General features: G+C 39.9%; 1 protein-coding gene across 1 annotated transcript in view; it reads left to right on the top strand.

Annotated features, from left to right (window-relative positions):
• Positions 1–21,892, top strand: part of DDC (dopa decarboxylase) — a 130,682-nt gene that overhangs the window by 96,591 nt on the left and 12,199 nt on the right. Inside the window, exons 9-11 of the mRNA XM_049894125.1 lie at positions 4,625–4,692; positions 13,847–13,923; positions 21,081–21,100. Coding sequence (XP_049750082.1) covers positions 4,625–4,692; positions 13,847–13,923; positions 21,081–21,100 — 165 coding nt within the window. The remainder of the gene's footprint in view (positions 1–4,624; positions 4,693–13,846; positions 13,924–21,080; positions 21,101–21,892) is intronic.

Below are 21,892 nucleotides of genomic sequence, written 5' to 3' on the forward strand. Positions count from 1 at the left end.
GATTTATTTATTTAGTTATTTTGCTTTAGATGAAAGTTTACAGATGAAAGGTGATTTTTTGAAAGCACGTTGTCATCAGTGACATCTCGTTTTATAAGACTGTGACATTTGACATTTCACTGTGGTGGTAGTGTTCCTGCAAATTGTTTTCAAACCAGTCCCCATGATTATTGGAAATCATACATCCCCATGACAGGGGCTGAGAATCTTCCCCTGACATCCAGCCTGCCTTCTACAAACACCCTTGATGTTTGCAGCTATTACTGATTCTAAATAAACCCTGGGCAAGGTTGATAGGATAGATTTTAGCATATAGAACTGTGGGAAAATGTTTAGCGACAGAGTAAAATCTTACAAGATTTCAGTTCGAGGTGTAATTTAAATTACCAACTTGAAATTCCATACAGTCTGATTCAATGTGATCGTGACGTCCTGACATGCTGTTCGTTTTAACCAATATTGAGTGAGCAGCTGCCAATGCATTTAAATGTCTTCTGCCTCTTCTGGAAATTGTAAGATATGGACTGTAATGCCAGACTAAAACACCTGCAATAGCCATCAAAATTATTGAGAAATAGCAATGAAAATTATTGACCACGACTCTGTAAAATTGCACAGACTTAACACAGAGAAATGACCTTATTGATGGGTTGTGATCTGTACTCTCAGACTTTGGCAGGATTTCATTGCTGGTGGTAGCTCCAAGGACAGGAAGTTCCTCCCTGGCAACTCAGATACAAATGGAAGAAAGGATCCAGAGAGGCGAGCATTGGCCGTGTGTCCAGGAAGGAGATGCTAGGCTGGGGGATAGTGGCCTTGGGCCAGCTAAGAAAGGCTTTCTGCTTTGGGACAGGGAATTTCACTCACATATGGCACAGCAATTAAGGGCATAGACTTTGGCACTAGACCTTCTCATTTGAATCCCAGCTTTTCCCTCAGGCCTAGCTGGTTAACATTGGGCAAGTTAGTTCTCCTCTTTATGCCTCCTAGAATGGATTTAGTAACGATACCTCTTTTGTGGTATCATTATTAAATCTTCCTTTGTAAAGATTAGATGCATTCATCATATTTAAAGGGCTTTAAAACAGTGTCTGGCACACAGTAAGTACTATGACTGCATTAGACCCTATTATTATTTTTCACCAGGGCCTGGAGAAACTGTCCCTCAAAAACCTTTCTTTGCTCTCATGTCATGCCTGCCAAATAATCTTCCAAATGCTAATTTAACTCCTCATAATGCTATAGTAGGCATGATAGGTATACAATACAGATATCTCAATCTTTGGAAAGGATCGTCCCCTGTGAGAAATGAATAAAGTAGCATTCTGATTTATATAGCCATCGTATCCATTTGTTTATTCATTTACTCATTCATTCAACAGGTTTTTTTTTTTTTTTTTTTTTTAATGAACATTTACTTAACCCATGCTAGGACTTAGTTCAACCCTTGGGGGTAAAATGGAGTTTCCTAAGTCCTATATAAGTATTGGGGTGGAAGGATATAGGAATTCTGATAACATGATTCTAGTGCCCAGCACTCTACAACTCATTGCTGACAGCTAGTTTTGCAGGTATTTGGTGCTGGGAAATACATAAGAGATCCCCATGCTTATATGTACCTTTTATTCAATAGATAATATAAATCCCTTGATATGTTGGTCCCTGGACAGTTTCAAAGGAAGGGCTATGGGCTCATCTGGAATTCAGATGCCTCCTTAAGGCCTAGGACCAGTGCTAGATGGTTTTTCTCACTCTAGGAATCAGGTTTAGGATTTCATGATCTTTTCCCACTGTTCTCTTCCCAGTAAGCTGACAATGTGGAGTTTCATCTTTCATAGGGAAAGTGCCTAATTGCCAGACCACCCCAGTGATGGGCATTTGACTAGATCCTATCAGCAGCAGACAGTGTTTCATGCCCAACAATGAGTCATTTCAATTTTTCCTGCCTTGTTGTTCCCAACTCTGTCTCCTTGCCTGGCTGAGGACCTGGCTGCTCAGTGGCTCAGATAAGGGGCTGTAATATCCTGTTGAAGCCCAACCCTCACAGATAAGAGCCTTTCTCTTAGTCAGCAGGAGGAAAATATCACTGTTGGGTAATGAAAGAAGTTTAAACAGATCGGCCCCATAGGAGGGAACTAATAAAATTCTTAGCAAACAAAGCTCTTCTTTAACCTTTTGTCTCCTTTTATCAACAAATGAAACTCACTGTAATTTCCGGTCTCTTTCTAAATATTACTTTTATTGAAGCCTGGGAGGAAATGAGTCTGCACCTCCAGAGGGGATCGACATGGAAAGTAGGCATCAGATGAACAAATGTCCCCACAACGCTGACCTGGCCCCTTGTCCTTGTTGCCTCCTCGGTGCTCATTCCTCAAACAGAGAAGGGGTTACAAGTCTTGGGGTTACTCAGGAGGAGAGACTTAGAGGTTTCCCACCAGAAGGCTGACTCAGGATGGGGTTTTGCAAAGGCTGCTGACGTGAATTCTGCTGCAATTATGGATTCGATCCTATGGCCAAATCCCTGGCCCTTCAGGTAGACTCAAGTCCTGTTCTTCAGTCAGATGACAGACAAGGGCATATATTTTGGAAAATGTAAGAAATCATCCTTTAGGACAGCTCAGAGAAAATTCAGAGTGTCCTCCTTTGTGGCTCTCGGTAGCTGAAATCTTATTTTCTCCTTGACAATATTGATGGGTGAAACTGGAGCAAGTTGCTTGTAACTGCCACCCATAATCTACCAGCAAGAGAACCTGTAACTGTTAGGAAAACAACAAACTTGAACATTGTACAGTTTCTTTGAAAACAAAGGAAAGTTTAATTAAATAGCAAGAGCAGTTGCTATATTAAAGCAATGTTGGTAAAAGAACCAATCAACTAAATGAAGAATGGGGTTATCCCTGGTTACCATAGATCAGTTATGAAATCTTCACTCTCCTATGGTTCACAGTGAAACAGATATCCTGGGAACTTTGCCAGCTATAAAGTTGAAGGAACCAAAGATAAAAGTATTTCACAGGACAAAGCAAATCTTAAAGTACAGGACATGTTACCGAAAATCAGTGCCATTTCTGAACATGGCCATCTGAATTAAAGTTCTGATTATTCAGATATTCCAGTAGTTTGAAATATAATGTACATAAATTTTATGTGACTTTACACTGTGCAAATTTAAAAGTATGTGAGATAAAATATTAATAATTTTTAATTTCTTAAGCGAAAGTAGAACTCTTCTGTTTCATTACCTATGTATTTACCACAGTTAAAAAAAAAAAAGTAGAACTGAGTATCTTCCCCGATTAAAAATGCATCAAGATTCATGTACTGTCAAAGCAGGAGAGCCACTAGTTGTGATGACACACGGGCATCACCTCACGTATAAACAACTCCCCCCCCCCCACACCCTTTGTTAGGGTGTGCGTCGGGCTGTGGTCTTTTGGATTCTGCGTATTATGAAAGATTCAAGGTCTTCAAAATGCATCCTTTTCGTGGAATGTGATAACCCTACGCCACATTAGGAGCTAAACACATAAATGGTAGGAAGCTCTACTAGAAAGGCTTTAGAGATGATTACCGATCCAATCCCTCATCTATGAGTTCCTATAGCATTATTTCTCCAAGGGCACTCGGCTAGGGAGTGGAAGAACTAAGACTAGAGTCTGGGTCCTTGCTCCAAACTCTGTGCTCTCTCCACCATGGAAAAGAATGAGGTTCTTCATTTCACTTTTTCCACAAATGCTTTGAGAACATCTCTGGATGCCTGGACCTGTGTCCTGAGGGTTAGCAGAATCATGGTATGTGAAGCCTGTCCAGGTTTTGAATCAGTGACCCTCATCCAAGGTGAACATCACTGGCCCCCAGTCCTGTGGGATGCCACCTCTGCAGAGCACACTCCCAGCCCCACCTCTTCCTCTGTATAAACCAGGTACCCTGTGTTAGTTGCCTGATGGTTGCTTTCATTTTTCATTTGGATGATCTGTTCTCCTATCCAATTTCACCACTTAACCAGGAGGCTCCTGAAAGGCAGTAGCCATGTTCTCATTATGTGTATTCCCTGGGGCCACCACAAGGCTGGTAACAACCACAGATCATCCACTGAGGTAACAGGCATGCTTGAGGGCTTACTCTGTCAGGTGCTGGGCTGAGGCCTCTGCTGCTTCACAACATGACCATGAAGCAGGAGTTCCCATCCCACTTCACACAGAGTAAGCATTTGAGTTGGGATTCAAAACTGGGGTTCTCTGACTCCACAGCTATCCTCCCTCTTTTGTGCGTCAACCCAGAATCAGATCTATATTTGGTTGCCTGTTTCATGAGGTATGATTTATTATTACTATTTGAAAATGAAGAGAAAGGGGCTCAGAGAGGTCAGGTGGTTTCTCAAGTCTGCAATTTCGGCAACTTCCAGAGCCCAGGCTGGAACCCTAGTCTCAGTTGTCCTCATGCCTCATATTCTATGATTTCAATGACTTCACTTCGATTCTCCTTCTGGGGTCTCATGCTGTGGCCTCTGGCCTCTTGATTTTTATCTGAGAGCAAAACTTTTCATTATTGTGTGTGAGGTCTTTGTTGGTTTATAATTAACATGTTTTTCTTCTTCTTTTTTTTTTTTGTCATTCCCTGGCAGTTTGCAGATTCATTTAACTTTAATCCCCACAAATGGCTTTTGGTGAATTTTGACTGCTCTGCCATGTGGTAAGTTTCCCCATTTATTAAGTGTCAGTTACCCTGTGCCCCTTGCTACTCAGAGATCGTTTGTTTGAAAGAAGCCTGCCTGAGGAGGATGCTAGAACTGGAAAGGCACATAGAGTCGCTTAACTTGCTCTGGTTTTTGAAACGCTGATAGAATTCTTGCTAAATCTTACCCTGGTTGTAAGCTGTTACCTATAATATATTATTGCAGTGTGCTGGCAGAAGAGAAAAAAAGACAGAGAAAAATCTGTGATTTGATTTATCTACTATTGACAGAAAACAAATGCAAAGAAATTGTAGTACGTGTTTCTAATTCAGTTGTTTCTGTATTTTTATTCCTAGATTCTTAACCAACCCAACACCTTAAAATAATTTGGTAAAGAAAAAAAAAATACCCTTATTTCCTAAGAGGGAACTTCTTAATAACTGTGCCATAATCACTTTGGTTATGCTTAGAGCAAGAAAAAGAACTCAGAATTTAAAGCGGATGATATTACCTTGTATAGATGATGTTTGAGAGACAACACGATGAGGAGTGGTATGAGAACATTGATTAATGTTCTAACTTTTTTAGAGTAAGAAATTGATTAATCAAACTTAGGACAAGAGGCTTTGCATGAATTTTGTATGGAATTGTTCAATGTACAATTAAACGAGTGGCTTTTCACCTTGGAATTGTAAGAAAAGCCTCTCATACACGGTGGCGTACCTAGGGTATTGCATTGGCTCTAGGCACATGGCGCCACTGAGCAGTTTCTATGAACCTGGTACCTCCTAACATCCTTCCTCAAGCAAGGAAATGTGTTAATTAAAAGATCAACGAGCTTGACTTGTGTTTTTGAAAGACAGATGTCAGATATTTGGACAGGGGCGCAATTTCAGTGTTTGCCATGGGCATCATTTTTCCTAGATACGCCACTGGCCATAGTGTGTTAAAAGAAACGGCCCAGTGGCGCCATGTTTCCAGGGCCGGTGCAATACCTGCCATATCCTAGTTATGCCTCTGCTCACACAATCCAACACGGGTCAATTCTCCTAGTTTATCAAATGATCAGTTAGCCCTTTTGCTAGTTTATTTAAAGGTGAACCATGTTTTGAGTGCTTTCCTTCAGTTCAAATCAAATTATTTTCTTGTCATATTCCTTTCCCCAAACTTTCGATACTTGATTTTAACACCAATTAGTATACGGGCACATCAGACTTAATTTTGTATTTGTTGTTTTTAGCTGCCATCGAGTCAACTCTGACTCATGGAGATCTTACGTATAACGGAATGAAACGCTGTCTGGTCATGCACCATCTTCACAATTGTTGCCATATTTGGTCCAGTCAAACAAGAGTCTCTTCTGCCTGATTCTAGAGTTTTCATTGGATTTTCATAAGTACATCACCAGGCCTTTCTTCCTAGTCTGTCTTACTCTAGAAGCTCCACTGAAACCTGCCCACCATGGGTGACCCTGCTGGTATTTGAAATACTGGTGGTGAAGCATCCAGCATCACAGTAATATGCAAGCCATCACAGAATGACACACCAACAGATGGGTGGTAGAATTTTTTATTGCTAATGTGGCTCAATGGTTAAGAGCTCGGCTGCTAACCAAAAGGTCGGCAGTTTGAATCCATCAGCCACTCCTTGGAAACCCTATGGGGCAGTTCTACCCCATCCTGTAGGATGAGAATGAGTCAGAATTGACTTGACGACAACGAGTTTGTTTGTTTGTGTTTTGTTAATAAGTGTTTATAAAATCTATAGTTGTTATGAATGTTAGTGTTCTTTTATAATCTTGTGGTTATGTTTTTCTATTTTACCTGAAGTACCTACCTTTACCTAAAGGTATTTTATACAGAGTATCCGAAGCTTATTTTTTTCAAAATTTAGTTTTGATTGAACTGTAGCTTAATTCTGCTGGGGAATTTGATCAGTTGCAAAACCTCTCTGTGGAGCTGGAGTTTAGATGACCAGGTTCTTATCAGAGTGCCATCAGACAGCCAGCTAGCAGGATGAGTCAGTTTCTTAGTGCTGCTGTAACAGAAATACACAAATGGGTGGCTTTAATGAACAGAAATTTATTTTCTCACAGTTGCAGAGGCTAGAAGTCCGAATTCAGGGTGCCGCCTCTAGGGGAAAGCTTTCTGTCTTTGTCAGCTCTGGGGAAGGTCTTTGTCCTTTTTCAGCTTCTGTTCCCCCATTCTTGGTGATGCTTATGTGGCATGGCATCTGTATCCCCCATCTGTGCTTCCTTGCCTTTGTGTCTCATCTACTCCTTTTATATCTCAAAAGTGATTGACTTAAAACACACCCTAGGCTGATTTGGCCTCGTTAACATAAGAAAGAAAAACTCTATGCCCTAGTGGGATTATATCCACAGGTATGTTGTTGTTCTTGTTAGGTACTATTGTGTTGATTTAGACTCCTAGTAACCCCATGTGACAAAGCAGAACTGCCCCATAGGGTTTTCTAGACCCTAATCTTTATAGGAACAGATCACCAGGTCTCTTTCCTGCAGAGCTGCTGGGTGGATTTGAACTGCCAACCTTTCGGTTAACAGTTGAATGCTTAACTATTGTGCCACCAGGGCTTCTTTTCACTGGTATAGCTGTTAGGATTTACAATACTTATTTTGGGGGGACACAGTTCTATCCATAACATAGTGGGCACTACCGGGATGCTTTCATTGTGTAATGGGGTCACTGGCCTCCTAGGACACAGTGATGTAGCAAACAGCGTATTTAGATGCTGGTAAGGTACTTTTTTTTTTTTTTACTAGACAACATAAGCCATGAAATCATCATGGACAAGAGGAGCTAAGGGCTGTTGCGAATGGGGAGACTTAACCAGGAGTGTCATAGTTAATCCTGACCAGAGGCAGGAGCTCGAGGCTTGCCAAGATGTTTCAATTATGACCCGGATAAAATAATAGATATTTATGAGTGCTGGTAGGTGCCACGGAGGCTTGGTGGCACAGTGGTTAAGAGCTCAGCTGCTAACCAAAAGGTCAGCAGTTTGAATCCACCAGCTGCTCCTTGGAAACCCTACCGGGCAGTTTTCTACTCTGTCCTATAGGTCACTATGAGTCAGAATCGACTCGGCAGCAATGGGTTTGATAGGTGCCAGGAAACTTTCTGAGCCATTTAGTTAGTGTTGAGTGTCTGGTGTGCTGTTCTGAATATCCACGGAATCAAGAAGATATTTTGATTCTTTGAGAGATGATTGCAACAATGTAAGCTACCCTAACACAATAGAATACAGATAATAACTAAGGAAGCCCGTTAGGACTTTCGGAACAATTCGGAAAAGGACAGCCATCCCTCTAAATGCCTAAGAGTTTAGAAAAACAGCAAACAAACAATCCTAATTTGTAAATTTTTATAAATGTCTTCCAAGACTGCTAATAAGACAAACAGGAATTTTTTTTTTTTTTGCTGTCAGTGGCTTTTTTTGTATTCTTTAAAATAAGAAGTGTCTCTGTTTAATGAAATTTTACCAATGGTTTAGTCCATAATTTAAACACATTGGTTATATTCTTTAAATATTGAAATGGACAAGATAATTGAAGTTTCTAAAACTTGCCATCATTACAAGCACAATAAATACGTTTCATAATGATTTCATTATTCTGTTTATAAGCTTTTTATTGTTCATTTGGCATTTTGAGTCTTTTATATGTAAATCTGTATGACTCTGCCCAGATCTTAATGCCTCTTTGATATCAGATCTTCTCCAGATATAGTCTCAAATTTCATACGTGCCTGGGGTATGGCTTATCTACCTTTAAAAAGGCCTGATTTTTTCCAAATCGTATTTAATTTTGTGGTACAATTTTTATAGCCTTTGAACATGTTTATTACATACAAAGTTTGTTTTTATTTTAAATTCAGTTATGTTGGAAGTTTTTTTTTGTTTATTTTTATAGCAAACTACTGTATTTTATTTTTAGGTAGATCTTTCGTCCCTAACTTGTTGTAATTAGAAAACATTTCTTCTAGTCTTTGCTCTTACAAGTTCTTCAATGATTTCATCACAGTTAAGCTACCAAACAGTATCTATTTCCATATATAATAGGGATAATGAATCGAGTCTTTCTTGAATCATTGTTGCGTGCTGAGGGTTTTTGAGTCTCTTTAGGGATGAAAGTGAGTGTATTGTGGTGTAGTTTGTGATCATTAAAGTTAGGAAAATGCATAAAGCAATTTCAAAATTGGGAAATACACAGTGTATTTTATCTTATATTAGGTAATCATGCATGCCTAAAAAAAAAAAAATGCCTACATGGGTAAAATTGTCTTTCCTGAATCTGTAAACTTACTTCTTATGTAATAATGAAATTATCTGGTGCCCTTTAATATGCTGAGTCCTTGTGGCTGAGTATGTAAAAAACATCTAGAACTAGTGGCTATCCAAGGTACAACAATTGGTCTCTATTCTCCTGGAGCAAGGGTTTTTTTGGTTGTTTTTTAAATCAAGGGATTTATCAGTCTAATCATAATGTAATTCACAGTGAACAGGAAAAGAGGACACAGGCCCTCTCTTATGTCACGAAGCAAGCATAACTTTGAGGAAGAATAACTATAGGACAATCTCACAAAGTTAAATTTAAAAATTCTAAGTAAAACATTAGCAAATAAAATTCAATGATGTTAAACAAACAAACAAAAAAAGGATAGCATTCCATGAACAAATTGTGCTTATTCCAGATATGCCAGGTTGGTTTAATATTAGAAGATTTAAAAATATCATTTACTATGTTAACTGTAAAGGAGGAAAAAAATAACATTAGATGAAAAAATTAAAGAGGTAGATAAAATTAAACACCTATCCATGACAAAAATCTTAGTAAAATAGGAACAAAAAAGAACTTTTTTAACCTGATAAAAGATATCTACCAAAAACCTACAGCAAACTTATTCTTAATGGTGAAATATTAGAAGCATTTCCTTTATAATTAGGAACAAAATAAGGATTCCCAGAATCACCACTTCTATTTAACATCGTAATTTCCAAGCTTGCATAGTAAGAGAAGACAAAGTAGTAAAAGTAGAAGGATTAGAATGGAAGATATAAAATTCTCATTCTTCTCAGAGGGTGTGACTGTTTGCAATAAAAAAAGGAAAAAGAGTCTTCAACCAAAGCATGAAGATTAATAAGGGAAGATTGCAAGAGTTCTGGATACACTAACAATTTTTAAAGTTGCATTCTCTTACATCTGCTACAATAAACTGCACATCTAATTTTTTTTTAAAAAGATACTCATTATAATAGCAAGAAAAGATATCAGGTTATTAAGAATTAATATCTCAAAACATTTAGATTTTTATGGAGAAAATTATACAATTTTTTGGAAGCTATTAAAGAAGTCCTACTTAAATGGAATGATATAGACAAAATGAGTGGATATCAGACCATAATGCAATTCTGATAAGTATCCTGACTGAATATTTTTATGGAACTTGATACTACTGAGTCTAGTATTTATGTAGATAAGCACAGGATTACAAGTAGCCCAAGAGAATTTTGAAGAAGAAAATTTTGAAAGACTTGCCCTATCAAAAATCAATATTGCCATAAATCACCAATGTTAAAGCCAGGGTGGGACCAGCACAGGCATAGATAAGAAGAGCAGGAGGTCGGAAGAGAAAGCCCAGAAACAGCCCCATATGTATATAAATTCATATTTGTAATATCTACAGAATTTTTACAATCCAGTATGTCAGAGAGAAACAACCTAATAGAAAAATGAATAAAAATTTTCTCACCATAGGGAACCCAAGGTCGAGAAGCGAGGGAGTTGATATGTCACGGGGTTGGTAACCAATGTCACAAAACAATATGTGTACTGTTTAATGAGAAGCTAATTGGTTCTGTAAACCTTCATCTAAAGTATAATTAAAAAAAAAATTTTTTTTCTCACCAAACAGGAATCAGGAATGGCCTCAGTAAATGCAAAGCTACTCAACTTTTATTAAGGGATCAGGAATGCAAATTAAAATCACAGTGGAACACTAAAGATTGTCAAAACCAAAGCCTCTTGATACTAAAAAAAATTTTGATATTAATTGGCACAGCAATTTTGGAGACTGATTTGGCTCTATCTGTCACATAAAGTTGTGGTTCTTGTATGTTACATCCCATCCATAACGAGACGCCTATCCCGGAGGTTCCAGGGCTCACGTGCACCAGGAAATGCGCACAAGTGTTCAAACCATCATAGTTTGTCTTAACATGAGATTGGAAACCACAGGAGGAAGAAGGAATTGTGATACGCTCATTCAAAACAATTCAGTGAGGTGGTGAAGATGAACGAACTAGAGCTACAGATAGCAATGGGTGTGAAATTCCCAAGGATATTTTTAAGGAAAAAAAAAATAAGTTTTACAAAAACACACAGAGTTTGGTGCCCTTTTTTGTTGTTTAAAATATGCAACACAATACTATAGATTGCTTAGTGATTTTTATAGAAAATTTTGTAGAACTACATAGGAGTGATAAACACATATCCAGCCTAGGGGCCTCCTCTAGGGGTTAAGGAGGGGGTGAGGTGAGGGGGACACACAAGAAGATTTAACCATGTGGCAGTTTTATTTCAAGAGTGGATGATGGATTTTATACCATTTTGTGTGTCTTTATATGATTTTGTATAGCGTTAACACTGCATAACGTTTTTTAATTAAAAAAAAAAAAAGGCAGCTCAAAGGCCATTACTGACAGTCAGTGGGAAGGTACGTGTGATCTCCACTTGCAAAGGGCAGAGTTGTGTTGACAGAGGTGGTGCAGTGGTTAACAGCTTGGCTGCTAACCAAAAGGCCTGCAGTTCCAATCCATCAGCTGCTCCTTGGAAGCCCACTGGGGCAGTACTGGTCTGTACTATAGGGTAGCTATGAGTCGGAATTGACCAGACAGCAATGAGTTTTTTTTTTTTTGTCTTCCCCCTCTTTGTCCTCCTCTCTTTCCACATGATCTCTGTCTCACTCTCTCTCTCTCTCTGTAAAACTGTTGCTATCGAGTCGACTCCAACTTGTAGTGACCCCATGTATGTCAGAGTAAAACCATACTCTATAGGAATTTTCTTTCTTTCTTTCTTTTTTGTATTTTTGGAAATTTTTATAACAGTTATTATAAACTTAAAAAGACTGGCTTCAGCTACCTTGGAAAACTTATTTACACCTCATTTCTTCAGAAGTGACAACATTTTCTATTAGGTAAAAATAATGCAAGATGTAATATGACTTTAGAATAAAAATCAACTGACTACTCATCCGCTAATTATTATATAATTACTAATCTTGATGGCAGACTTATGTTGTCATTTTCTCCAATCGTTGGGCAAGAGTAAACGAATGCATCCCAGATATTAAAGAATTTGGTAAAAACTTGCTCAGGAAAGCTATTCCTGAATCCTCTTCCCCACTCATTTTTATTATTTTTATATTTCTCTCACTCTCAGGAAATAGTTCAGATTTTACTTAGATTTCTTATTGTAAGGTATAAGCATGTTTATCTTCCTATCTTTAATGAATTTAGGTAGCAACTGATTGTCATTCTAGAAACGCTTTTATTTAATGAAAACTGATATGAGTTTCAATGACTGATTTTAGAAGTAGATTGCCAGGCCTCTCTTCCAGGACAACTCTGGGTGGACTTGAACCTCCCACCTTTCAGTTAGCAGCCGAGCGCGTTAACCGTTTGTACCTCTCGGGGACACACTCTCTCTATATGTATACATATGGTTTTGTATGGGTTTATCTGTCATATATATATAATTTGTTGTTGTTGTTAGTTGCCATTGGGCAGATTCCAACTCATGGAAACCCCATGTGTGCAGTGTAGAACTGTTCCATAGGGTTTTTAAGGCTGCAATTAGAAACAGATCACCAGATCTGTCTTCTGAGGCACCTCAGGGTTGGTTGGAACCATCAGTCTTTCAACTAGCAGTCGACCACACATACGCTGTATACATATATATACACATATGTATGTATGTATACACACACACACATACTTTTAGGACTAAGGAACACAGCTCTCCCTGACATAGAAAGAGGGAAAGGAAATTTCTCCAATGGCTCTTTGTTGAATGTTCTTCTAAGATGCAATAAAATTTCTATATATACACACATAACATTAAGTGCAATTTGATTTTTCTTCCATAGGTCAAACAGCGAATACACACTAGAAAGTTTATTACTGCTTACTGACATAGTTATGGTTTTAACCTTTTCAAGAAACGAAACATCAATTATATGTCATATATAAATCTAGTCTTCTTCTCTTTCCTGTCTCCTCATTGGTAGTTCCCATCCTGGCATCCTTATTTCATGCTTACTGGGTTTTATCTTTCACATTATTTTTGTTTTCAAGCCTAAGCTCCTGTCAGAGCTTTCTTCTCTAGTTTGCCCCTAGGATATTTTATTTACCACAAAATTGCTTTGAAATGGTGTCCACACTGCTAAATGAAGCAGAGAAGCAATTATCGGAAAGCTTAGGTCCCTCCAATCCCAGTCCAAACAAGGGTTTTGGCCGAGTTATCCAGACTATCAATTTGAATGTCCATGGGACAAATAGGTATGAAAGGATGGAGTGCTGAAGACAGGTCTGTGGCACTGGGCCCATAGCACATGCCACCACAGCTGTCTCCGTCTTCTCATTTGCTAACCCATGTGTTTATTTAGTCAGCATACACTTACAGACCCGTCCGGGGCAGGCACCAACCATGCCAGGCCCTGAGAGTACGGAAAGGAACAACACTATCCTTATGCCAGGTGCTGTGAGCTAGGAGATTAGTGCTGTGTTAGAGGGGAGGCCAGAAGTCCCTGGGTGGTGCAAATGGTTAAGTGCACCCCGAGCCACCTCAAAAGAAAGGCTCAGAGATCTACTTCCAAAAATGAGCCACTGAAAATCCCATGGAGCACAGTTCTACTCTGACACTCATGGGGTCTCGGTGAGTGGGCACTGATGCCACAGACATTGGGTAGAGGTGAGGCCAGGGTGTTGTGGGAGCACAGCAGAGGGCGTGACTGCAGGGTGTCTGAGGGGAGCCTTGAGAGAAGGACGTCCATTCACCAGGTGAAAAAGAAGGAGCAGGACTCATGGGCATAGGAAGAGCAGCATTTAATGTAAGACATTCTGTTGTTAAGTCCTGTTATTTGTTCTCTAAACCAGGGTGAAAAACAGAAACAACTTAACAGGAGCCTTTAAACTGGACCCCGTTTACCTGAAGCACAGCCACCAGGATTCGGGTAAGCTCTTGCGCTTGCTTTTTACAGGCTGTTTCCGGTTCTGGTTCCGGTTTCCTCAGCGCTGCACCTGAAGTGTCTAGGCGGCAGGAGTAGAGCTTTTACTCCCACTGGTGGTTGGGTGGGAACAGAGGCAATGCTCAGCATTCTTTCCCCGTGGGGTGGGTTCGTCATGGTGCCATGGGCTCCCTGTGTGGGAGGTGCCCTTTCCCCGAGCACGTAGAACCTGGTGCTCAGGGCAGGGGCAGGAGCCAGGAACGGTGTGCACAGGACCAAGAGGTGCACGGGCACCTCGTACATGTAAAGAAACATCTTTAGAATAATGACTGTCCTGATGCTTTTCTGAAAAAAGATTTGCATCAGCTTACGCCAATGCCTCCAAAGGAAAAAAAAAAAAGTAAACAAAGAAGGTTGGGCAGGGGTGGGAGTGAAGATGGAGCCACAGGTAGGGTTGGTATACAAAATGCACACTGCATTCATTCAGTTAGCCTGGGACTGGTGATGGGACAGTGAAGGAGGCACAGTGCCCACCCTGAGGTCCAGTGGGGAAATGCACCAGCAGACAACTGTCCAGCAATAGCTGTGATGAGTCCTACCACGTGGTGACCATGGGCTGCTCCCAAGGCCACAGCAGAGAACGCACATTTGCTAGAGGAAAGCCTTGGATTTGGTTTTGGGCTTCCCAGTGACACGGTGACATTAAGGACTGAGGAGCAGAGTGTTCCCTAGTAGGGAAGACCCAAAAGACATTTGTCCAGTGCCTTGTCATAAAATACTCTTCTCTGCTGCAATAAAACTCTATGAAACATAACATAGCTACTTTCTCTTGGCTCTGGCCCTTTCCCATGGGCCTTGGCCAGAAAATGCAAGTAAAGCCATTGCCACAGGAAACTGTTGGCTAAGAGGGGTTTCTCATTCTTTATGTTAACAGTGAACAATTAATTGTACAAGGATGCTCCTAAGTTGAACCAAATTCTTTAACCAGTCGTTAAGAAAGCAGATTCACTGAGAAGCAAACTCCATCTTTGGCTAACAATGTTGCTTGGCTACCTGAAACTACTAACTGCACTGCCTGATGGAATTTTCTGCAGTGAAGGAGATGTTCCATATAGTATGTGGCTAGTGAACACTTGAAATGTGGCTAGTGTGACTGAAGAACTAGGTCTTTACTTCATTTTAATTATATTTAAATAGCCACAGGTGGCTAATGGCTACCATGTTAGATGGTGCAGCTATATAAACTAAAAAGGAGGGTCATTCATTCATTTTCTCTCATGACAGGCATGTGATTATTTGGCCAGTTTTTATTGAGCACCTATTACATGTCATTTTGGGGGCACTGTTATTTTATTTCTATTGTTACTAATGAATTACTGTTGAATTGCTGCTGACGACTCTGCTACGTATGTTGTATTTATTTAACAACACTGATCCTCAGGTGGGGCCGCATGGTGTGGATGAAGGAGCATTGGCCTAGGAGCTGAGATCTGCTATGTAACTTTGCCCTTCCTTTTCAGAGTCATTCGTGAAATAAGAGGGTTGGGTCTGATGGACCAGCATTTTTCTCCCATCTCTGACATTTTATGATTCAAATAGAGACGATCTACCACCTGTCTGTCAGTTTGTTGTACTGTGGTGGCTTGCATGTTGCTGTGATGCTGGAAGCTATGCCACTGGTATTTCAAGTACCAGCAGGGTCCCCCATGGGGACAGGTTTTAGCAGAGCTTCCAGACTAAGATAGACTAGAAAGAAAGGCCTGGTGATCTATTTCTGAAAATTAGCCAATGGAGACCCTATAGATCACAGCTGAATATTGCCTACTATAATGCTGGAAGGCACTCTAAATACACAGTGGCTGCAACAATGGACTCAGTCAGACCAACAATTGTTAAGATGACACAGGACCAGGCAATATTTTGTCCTGTTTTACATGGGGTCCGTGTGAGTTGGAGCTGACTGGATAGCAACTAACAACACCAACAACAGCCAGGCACAGATTACCCAGGAAGTAAGGTAAGCATGTGGCTAGGGCATCAACAAAACAAGGGTACCAGTTGTCTAACACAAAGACCCATAGATGCCAAGCAGACAGGACACAAGGAAAAGCAAGCACGAAGTGGAAGGGAACTGGCAGGGCACTAAATGAAACTGATACCAACTCCAGTGCGTGGGAACGTGCCGACTGGAAATAAAGTTCGTGAAGGGTCATGAGGATACCCATGCGCAAGGTTGATTAAGCTATGAGGCCCCTACCATTTCAACACTTTCATCGACATCTGTTTCCTATGGTCCCCTACTGTGTAACTGAAATTCCTTATCTTGCCAGGTCTCCTGGGAGTATACTGTTTCTTTCTAATAAACAAGAAGTGGGGGTGGACTGTCAAGCTTAACTCTTGCTACATTCATCCAATATGCAACTGGATCCAACATGAGCAGTTACTGGGCAAGGACAGATTATGTCAATAGATAACAGGTCTCTGATTCATTTTGAGAGAACCGTCTTTGTGATAATACAAACACTCAGGTCCTGTTAAACAACCAATGGGAACTCCAGCCTCAGATGACGTGCCAAAGCGAGGGAACTTGAATAAGTCAACCATTGCAATGAATTCGATCCAGTTACTTTTTAACTGTATGGCATTTATGTACAGAATTATGTCTTAAGTTTCGTAAACAATAATATTTATAGCTTTAACTTCAAAATATATTTGGCATACACACAGATGCAATCTAGCATACATTTAATATAATACTAACATGAGTAATAATTTAATATAATACAAACATAACAAAGGTCCAAAAATACTGGAAACATTACTATTTATCTAACACAGAAAGTTCTAATTTATGAATCAAGTGAGTTTCATATTTTATTGCCTGTTGCAAGAGACCCAGTGCTTGGTATTACTCTATGTAAACTGATAAACAAACAGTATTAGGTACATAAACAGGATGCAAAATTCACTATTTGTTGTGAAAAATATTTCTGTTTTGCAATGATGAGTGTTTCAAAATCCATCTTCCAAAAAAGCAACAAAAGGCAATTATCAGAACATCACATTTATATTTCATCAGAATTTTGACGTATCTCCATGTAAGGAAATTGAACAGTTCCTTGAGGAAATAAATTAAATATTTAGATAGTAAAAATTATATAAATGTGTTTTATTTTCCATTTGCCTTCAGACCGACTTTCTTTTAAGGAAATTGATTGATATCGTTATGATTCGCAAAACAAACTTGCTTGTCGAGAAGTGGTGCTGTTGTTACAATTATGTGCATAGCTCTGAATATGGAAATTAATTCCACAAAGAAATAAAATATACATTTTATAACCTTTGTAGACAATAACAATTACATTTTCCTTTTCATTTCGGTCCGATCTAAAAATAAAATAATTTGTCGTAATATTTGTTTTCTGAACATTAAATTTTCTTTTATGGCATCTTTTCATTTGTTCTTTTGTAATTATAGCATTTATTATGAAATAAGCATCAAAAAGTATGAGCCGTTAAAAGCAAAATTGGTGAAAGTCCATTTTTCGTGGGAGATCAACAGAAGTTTACATTGATTGTTAAAACAACTAAATTCACTGACTCATTTTCTTTGTTGTAGAATATGTGGAATGTTGCTTTTGTAGAAAATGTGGTATATAGTAAAACTCTTAGTGCCCCACATCCACTAAGAACGTTATAACCCAGTTCATCTCATCCCCTAAAAGTGGCATGCGCATTCAATTGCTAATATTATAGTTGCATTTAAAAATAAATTGCATCATGAATAGCTAAGACACACACACATACAGAGACATATATATGTTTACATATAATCCACATATCCCATTAGAATGCATGAGTAAGCAGAAGAGGGGCCACCACAGATTATCAGTGCTTAGGGCCCTTACCTTACTGGATATGTCAGTTTTGCATACACACACACGTGTGCACACACACACACACACAGAGAGCCCTGGTGGCACAGTTTAAGAGTTCAGCTACTAACCAAAAGGTTGGCAGTTGGAATCCACCAGTCGTTCCTTGGAAACTCTATGGAATAGCTCTACTCGGTCCTATAGGGTCGCTATGAATCAGAACTGACTCGACGGCAACGGGTTTAGTTTTTGGCTTTTATATATATATATATATACACACACACACACACACACACACACCACAGAGTCACTGTACCAAAAAGAACTGGTTGACATTCAAACCATTTCAGAAGGTAGTGAATGATCAAGAACCGATGAAACTGAAGGAAGAAATCCAAGCTGCGCTGAAGGGAATGTCGAAAAACGAGGTTCTAGGAACTGATGGAGTATCAGCTGAGATGTTTCAACAAATGGATGCAGCACTGGAGGTACTCACTAATCTACGCTAAGAAATTTGGAAGACAGCTTCCTGGCCAACCGACTGGAAGAGATTCATATTTGTGCCCATTCCAAGGAAAGGTGATCCAACAGGATGCAGGAATTATTTAACAATAACATTAATATCACACAATAGTAAAATTTTGCTGGAGCTCATTCAAAAGCAATTGCAGCTGTACATTGACAAGGAGCTGCCAGAACTTCCAGCTGGATCCAGAAGAGGTCGTGGAACGAGGGATATCATTGCTCATGTCAGATGAATCTTGGCTGAAAGCAAAGAATACCACAAAGATGTTTTAGTGACTATGCAAAGGCATTCAACTGTGTGGACCATAACAAATTACAGATAAATTACAAAGAATGGAAATTCTATAACACTTAATTGTGCTCCTGAGGAACCTGTACATAGACCAAGAGGTAGTCATTCAAACAGAACATGGGGATACTGAATGGTTTAAAGTCTGGAAAGGTATGTGTCAGGGTTGTATCCTTTCACCATACTTATTCAGTTTGTATGCTGAGTAAATAATCCAAGAAGCTGGACTATAAGAAGAAGAATGTGGCATCAGGATTGGAAGAACATTCATTAACAGCTTGCGATATGAACATGAGACAGCCTTGCTTGTTGAAAATGAAGAGGACTTGAAGCACTTACTGATGAAGATCAGAGACTACATACAGCCTTCGGTATGGGTTACACCTCAACATAAAGAAAACAAAAATCCTCACAACTGGACCAATAAGTAAATCATGATAAATGGAGAAATGACTGAGGTTGTCAAGGATTTCACAATTTCACTTGGATCCACAATCAATGCCCATGGAGGCAGCAGTCAAGAAATCAAACGATGTATTATATTAGGCAAAAAGCTGGAAGGCCTCTTTAAAGTATTAAAAGGTAAGGATGTCACTTTGAGAACTAAGGCGTTTCTGACCCGAGTCATGGATCATATACATGTGAAAGCTGAACAATGAATATGGAAGAGTGAAGTAGAATTGAGACCTTTAAGTTATGGTGTTGGTGAAGAATATTCAATATATCACGGACTGCCAAAAGAACAAACAAATCTGTCTTGAAAGAAGTACAGCAGGGATGCTCCTTAGAAGCAAGGATGGCGAGACTTGGTCTCACGTACTTTGGTGGATGTGTTATTAGGAGAGAAGAGACCCTAGAGAAGGACATCATGCTTGATAAAGTAGAGGGTCAGCGAAAAAGAGAAAGACCCTCAGTGGGATGGATTGACACAATGGCTGCAACAACGGTCTGAAAAATAGCAATGATTGTGAGGATGGCGCAGGACTGGACAGTGTTTGCTTTGTTGTACGTGGGGTTGCTCTGAGTTGGAACCAAGGGCACCTAACCAACTAACAACAAGGGCCCTCACATGCCTTAATGTGGCCCTGACAGTAGCAATTGAGAAAATGCCTGGTCTCTCCTGGCAGCAGATGGCAGTCAGGGTATCATGACAAGCTGTTTTCTTGTAAATATAACATAGATCTGCCCATGCAGTGAATCAACAGCAGTCCGTAAGGGCGAACAGTGAATTACATTAGATGGACAGCTTGCCACAGCTGGACACAGTGAGGGCCTGCTTATGGCCACACTGCAGCTACCATTACCCGGAAGGTGGGGGTTGTTTACGAGTCACAGCATTCCTTTTGTGGCCTTCAGTAGAGGGTCAGATTTTCAAAACACGTGACTGCCTTCTGTACCAATCAATACAGCAGGCCTGCAGCCCACCTTCGTCATTCTCACCTTACCCCTGCTCAAAACAACTCAGCTAGAAACTCCCGCCTATCAGACTCCTGGCCCAGGGTACTTTTCCCTCATACTATCTTGAGATTTACTGCTTTAGGCATGAGGGGCTACTAAAATGCAAACCAGCCATTTTTCATAAGCAATGTGACGCACCGAATCCTGGATAATGAAAGCGATTTAACAGATGACCACTGAGTATCTGCTCTGTGCCGATACTGGAACGAGATCTGAGAACGCAGAGATGAAACTTCCGCCAAGAGTTTGATTCTTTTTCTCTGTTTTAATCATTTTTTATATCAAAAATTCATAGTCTCATGCATGAAGGGATGAATGATGAATGGTTGGCATGATCTGAATGCTCACTTGCTACTGGGCACTAGAAGAAATTTCAGATTTTCATTCTTATGTAACTGCAGATGGCAAGATTAATGGGAATCCATTAATAATTTAGCATTTCCAATTTGTGTTTTGGGCATCCTCTCTCAGGGCTCTTCCCTTAAATCTGTGTCTTTGAGAAGTGCCACAAAATAGAGTGACAGAAAAGAAAATCCAAGCTCAGTCCTCTGGGAAATTTGCACATGGCTTAGAGACAACATATATAAGAAATTTACTTCGAAGAAGAGAGGTATTCAGCATTTAATTGAAGGCAGTGGTGGTTCGGTCGTAGAATCCTCACCTTCCGTGTGGGAGACCCAGCTTTGATTCCTGGCCAGTGCACCCCATGTGCAGCCACCACCCATCTGTCAGCGGAGGCTTGCGTGTGGCTATGATGCTGAACCGGTTTCAGCAAAGCTTCTAGACTAAGATGGACTAGGAAGAAAGGCCTGGCGATCTACGTCTGAAATCAGCCAGTGAAAACCCTATGGATCAAAATGGTCTGATCTGTAACTGGTCATAGGGTGGTACAGGACTGGGCAGCATTTTGTTCTGTTGTGCATGGGACTGACAAGAGTCAAGGGCAGCTAACAACTGCAACAAGCATTTAATTAACAACTGCATCTAACAGTTTTTTTTTCTTTCTTTTTTTTCAGGACTTATCACTGACTACAGGGTAAGTGGAATATTTGTCTCATCAAGCAACAAGTCAGTTATAATCCAAAGCATGAGTGTAATGCTGGGTGTTAGAAATTCTGCAATTTCTCATTACTGTCATGTTCAGGATTCCACAAAAAGACACTTTCTAACTGGGTCCTAACTAAAAGGTAGGTGGCCTTCACCATCCAATGGGCAGGTTTGCCGAGCCCACCAATCAGAGGTCTTGGGTTAGGAGGAAGCACTCTTTGACTGTGCTCCTAGGAAGAAGGGAAAGAACGTCTCTCCGTACTCCAGAGACTCAGATTTCTCCATAAGAAAGGGGTTCCATTCCTTGGCCCTCAGTTACAGGTTGTTGCTACGTGCTTGATACTGACCTCCTGAAGGAAACGGTAGGATGATTTCCTGGTGTATAAGACCTAGAGTGGGGTAATTCGGTCCAAGGACATGACAACTTCATACCTTGTATTCTTCATTAAATTTTGCTCCTTCATAACTCAGATATCATTAGGAAAAATTGACTCCATGTAAAACTCACATCCGATAATACAGATTCTGCTAAAAACTTCATATTGACTAACAAGTTGTCTAGGAATTGAACTCCTTTTTAATAAATCTGGCACCATCTTTAAAAAGCCTCCTGTGCTATCTGCAACGATGTTGGTTTATGTTTTATTGCCCAAAGACAAGAGCCACCTCAGCTATGCCTGCCTCGAGCAGCTCAGGAAACATGCTCTTCTCAGATAGCTTCTACGGTATTGACAGTTGACAGAGTTTGCCTTTGGCTTTCCCAGTCTTTTATTTTTTTCTC

Source organism: Elephas maximus, chromosome 8 (genome assembly GCF_024166365.1).
Source record: "Elephas maximus indicus isolate mEleMax1 chromosome 8, mEleMax1 primary haplotype, whole genome shotgun sequence".
NCBI classification, from domain to species: Eukaryota; Metazoa; Chordata; class Mammalia; order Proboscidea; family Elephantidae; genus Elephas; species Elephas maximus.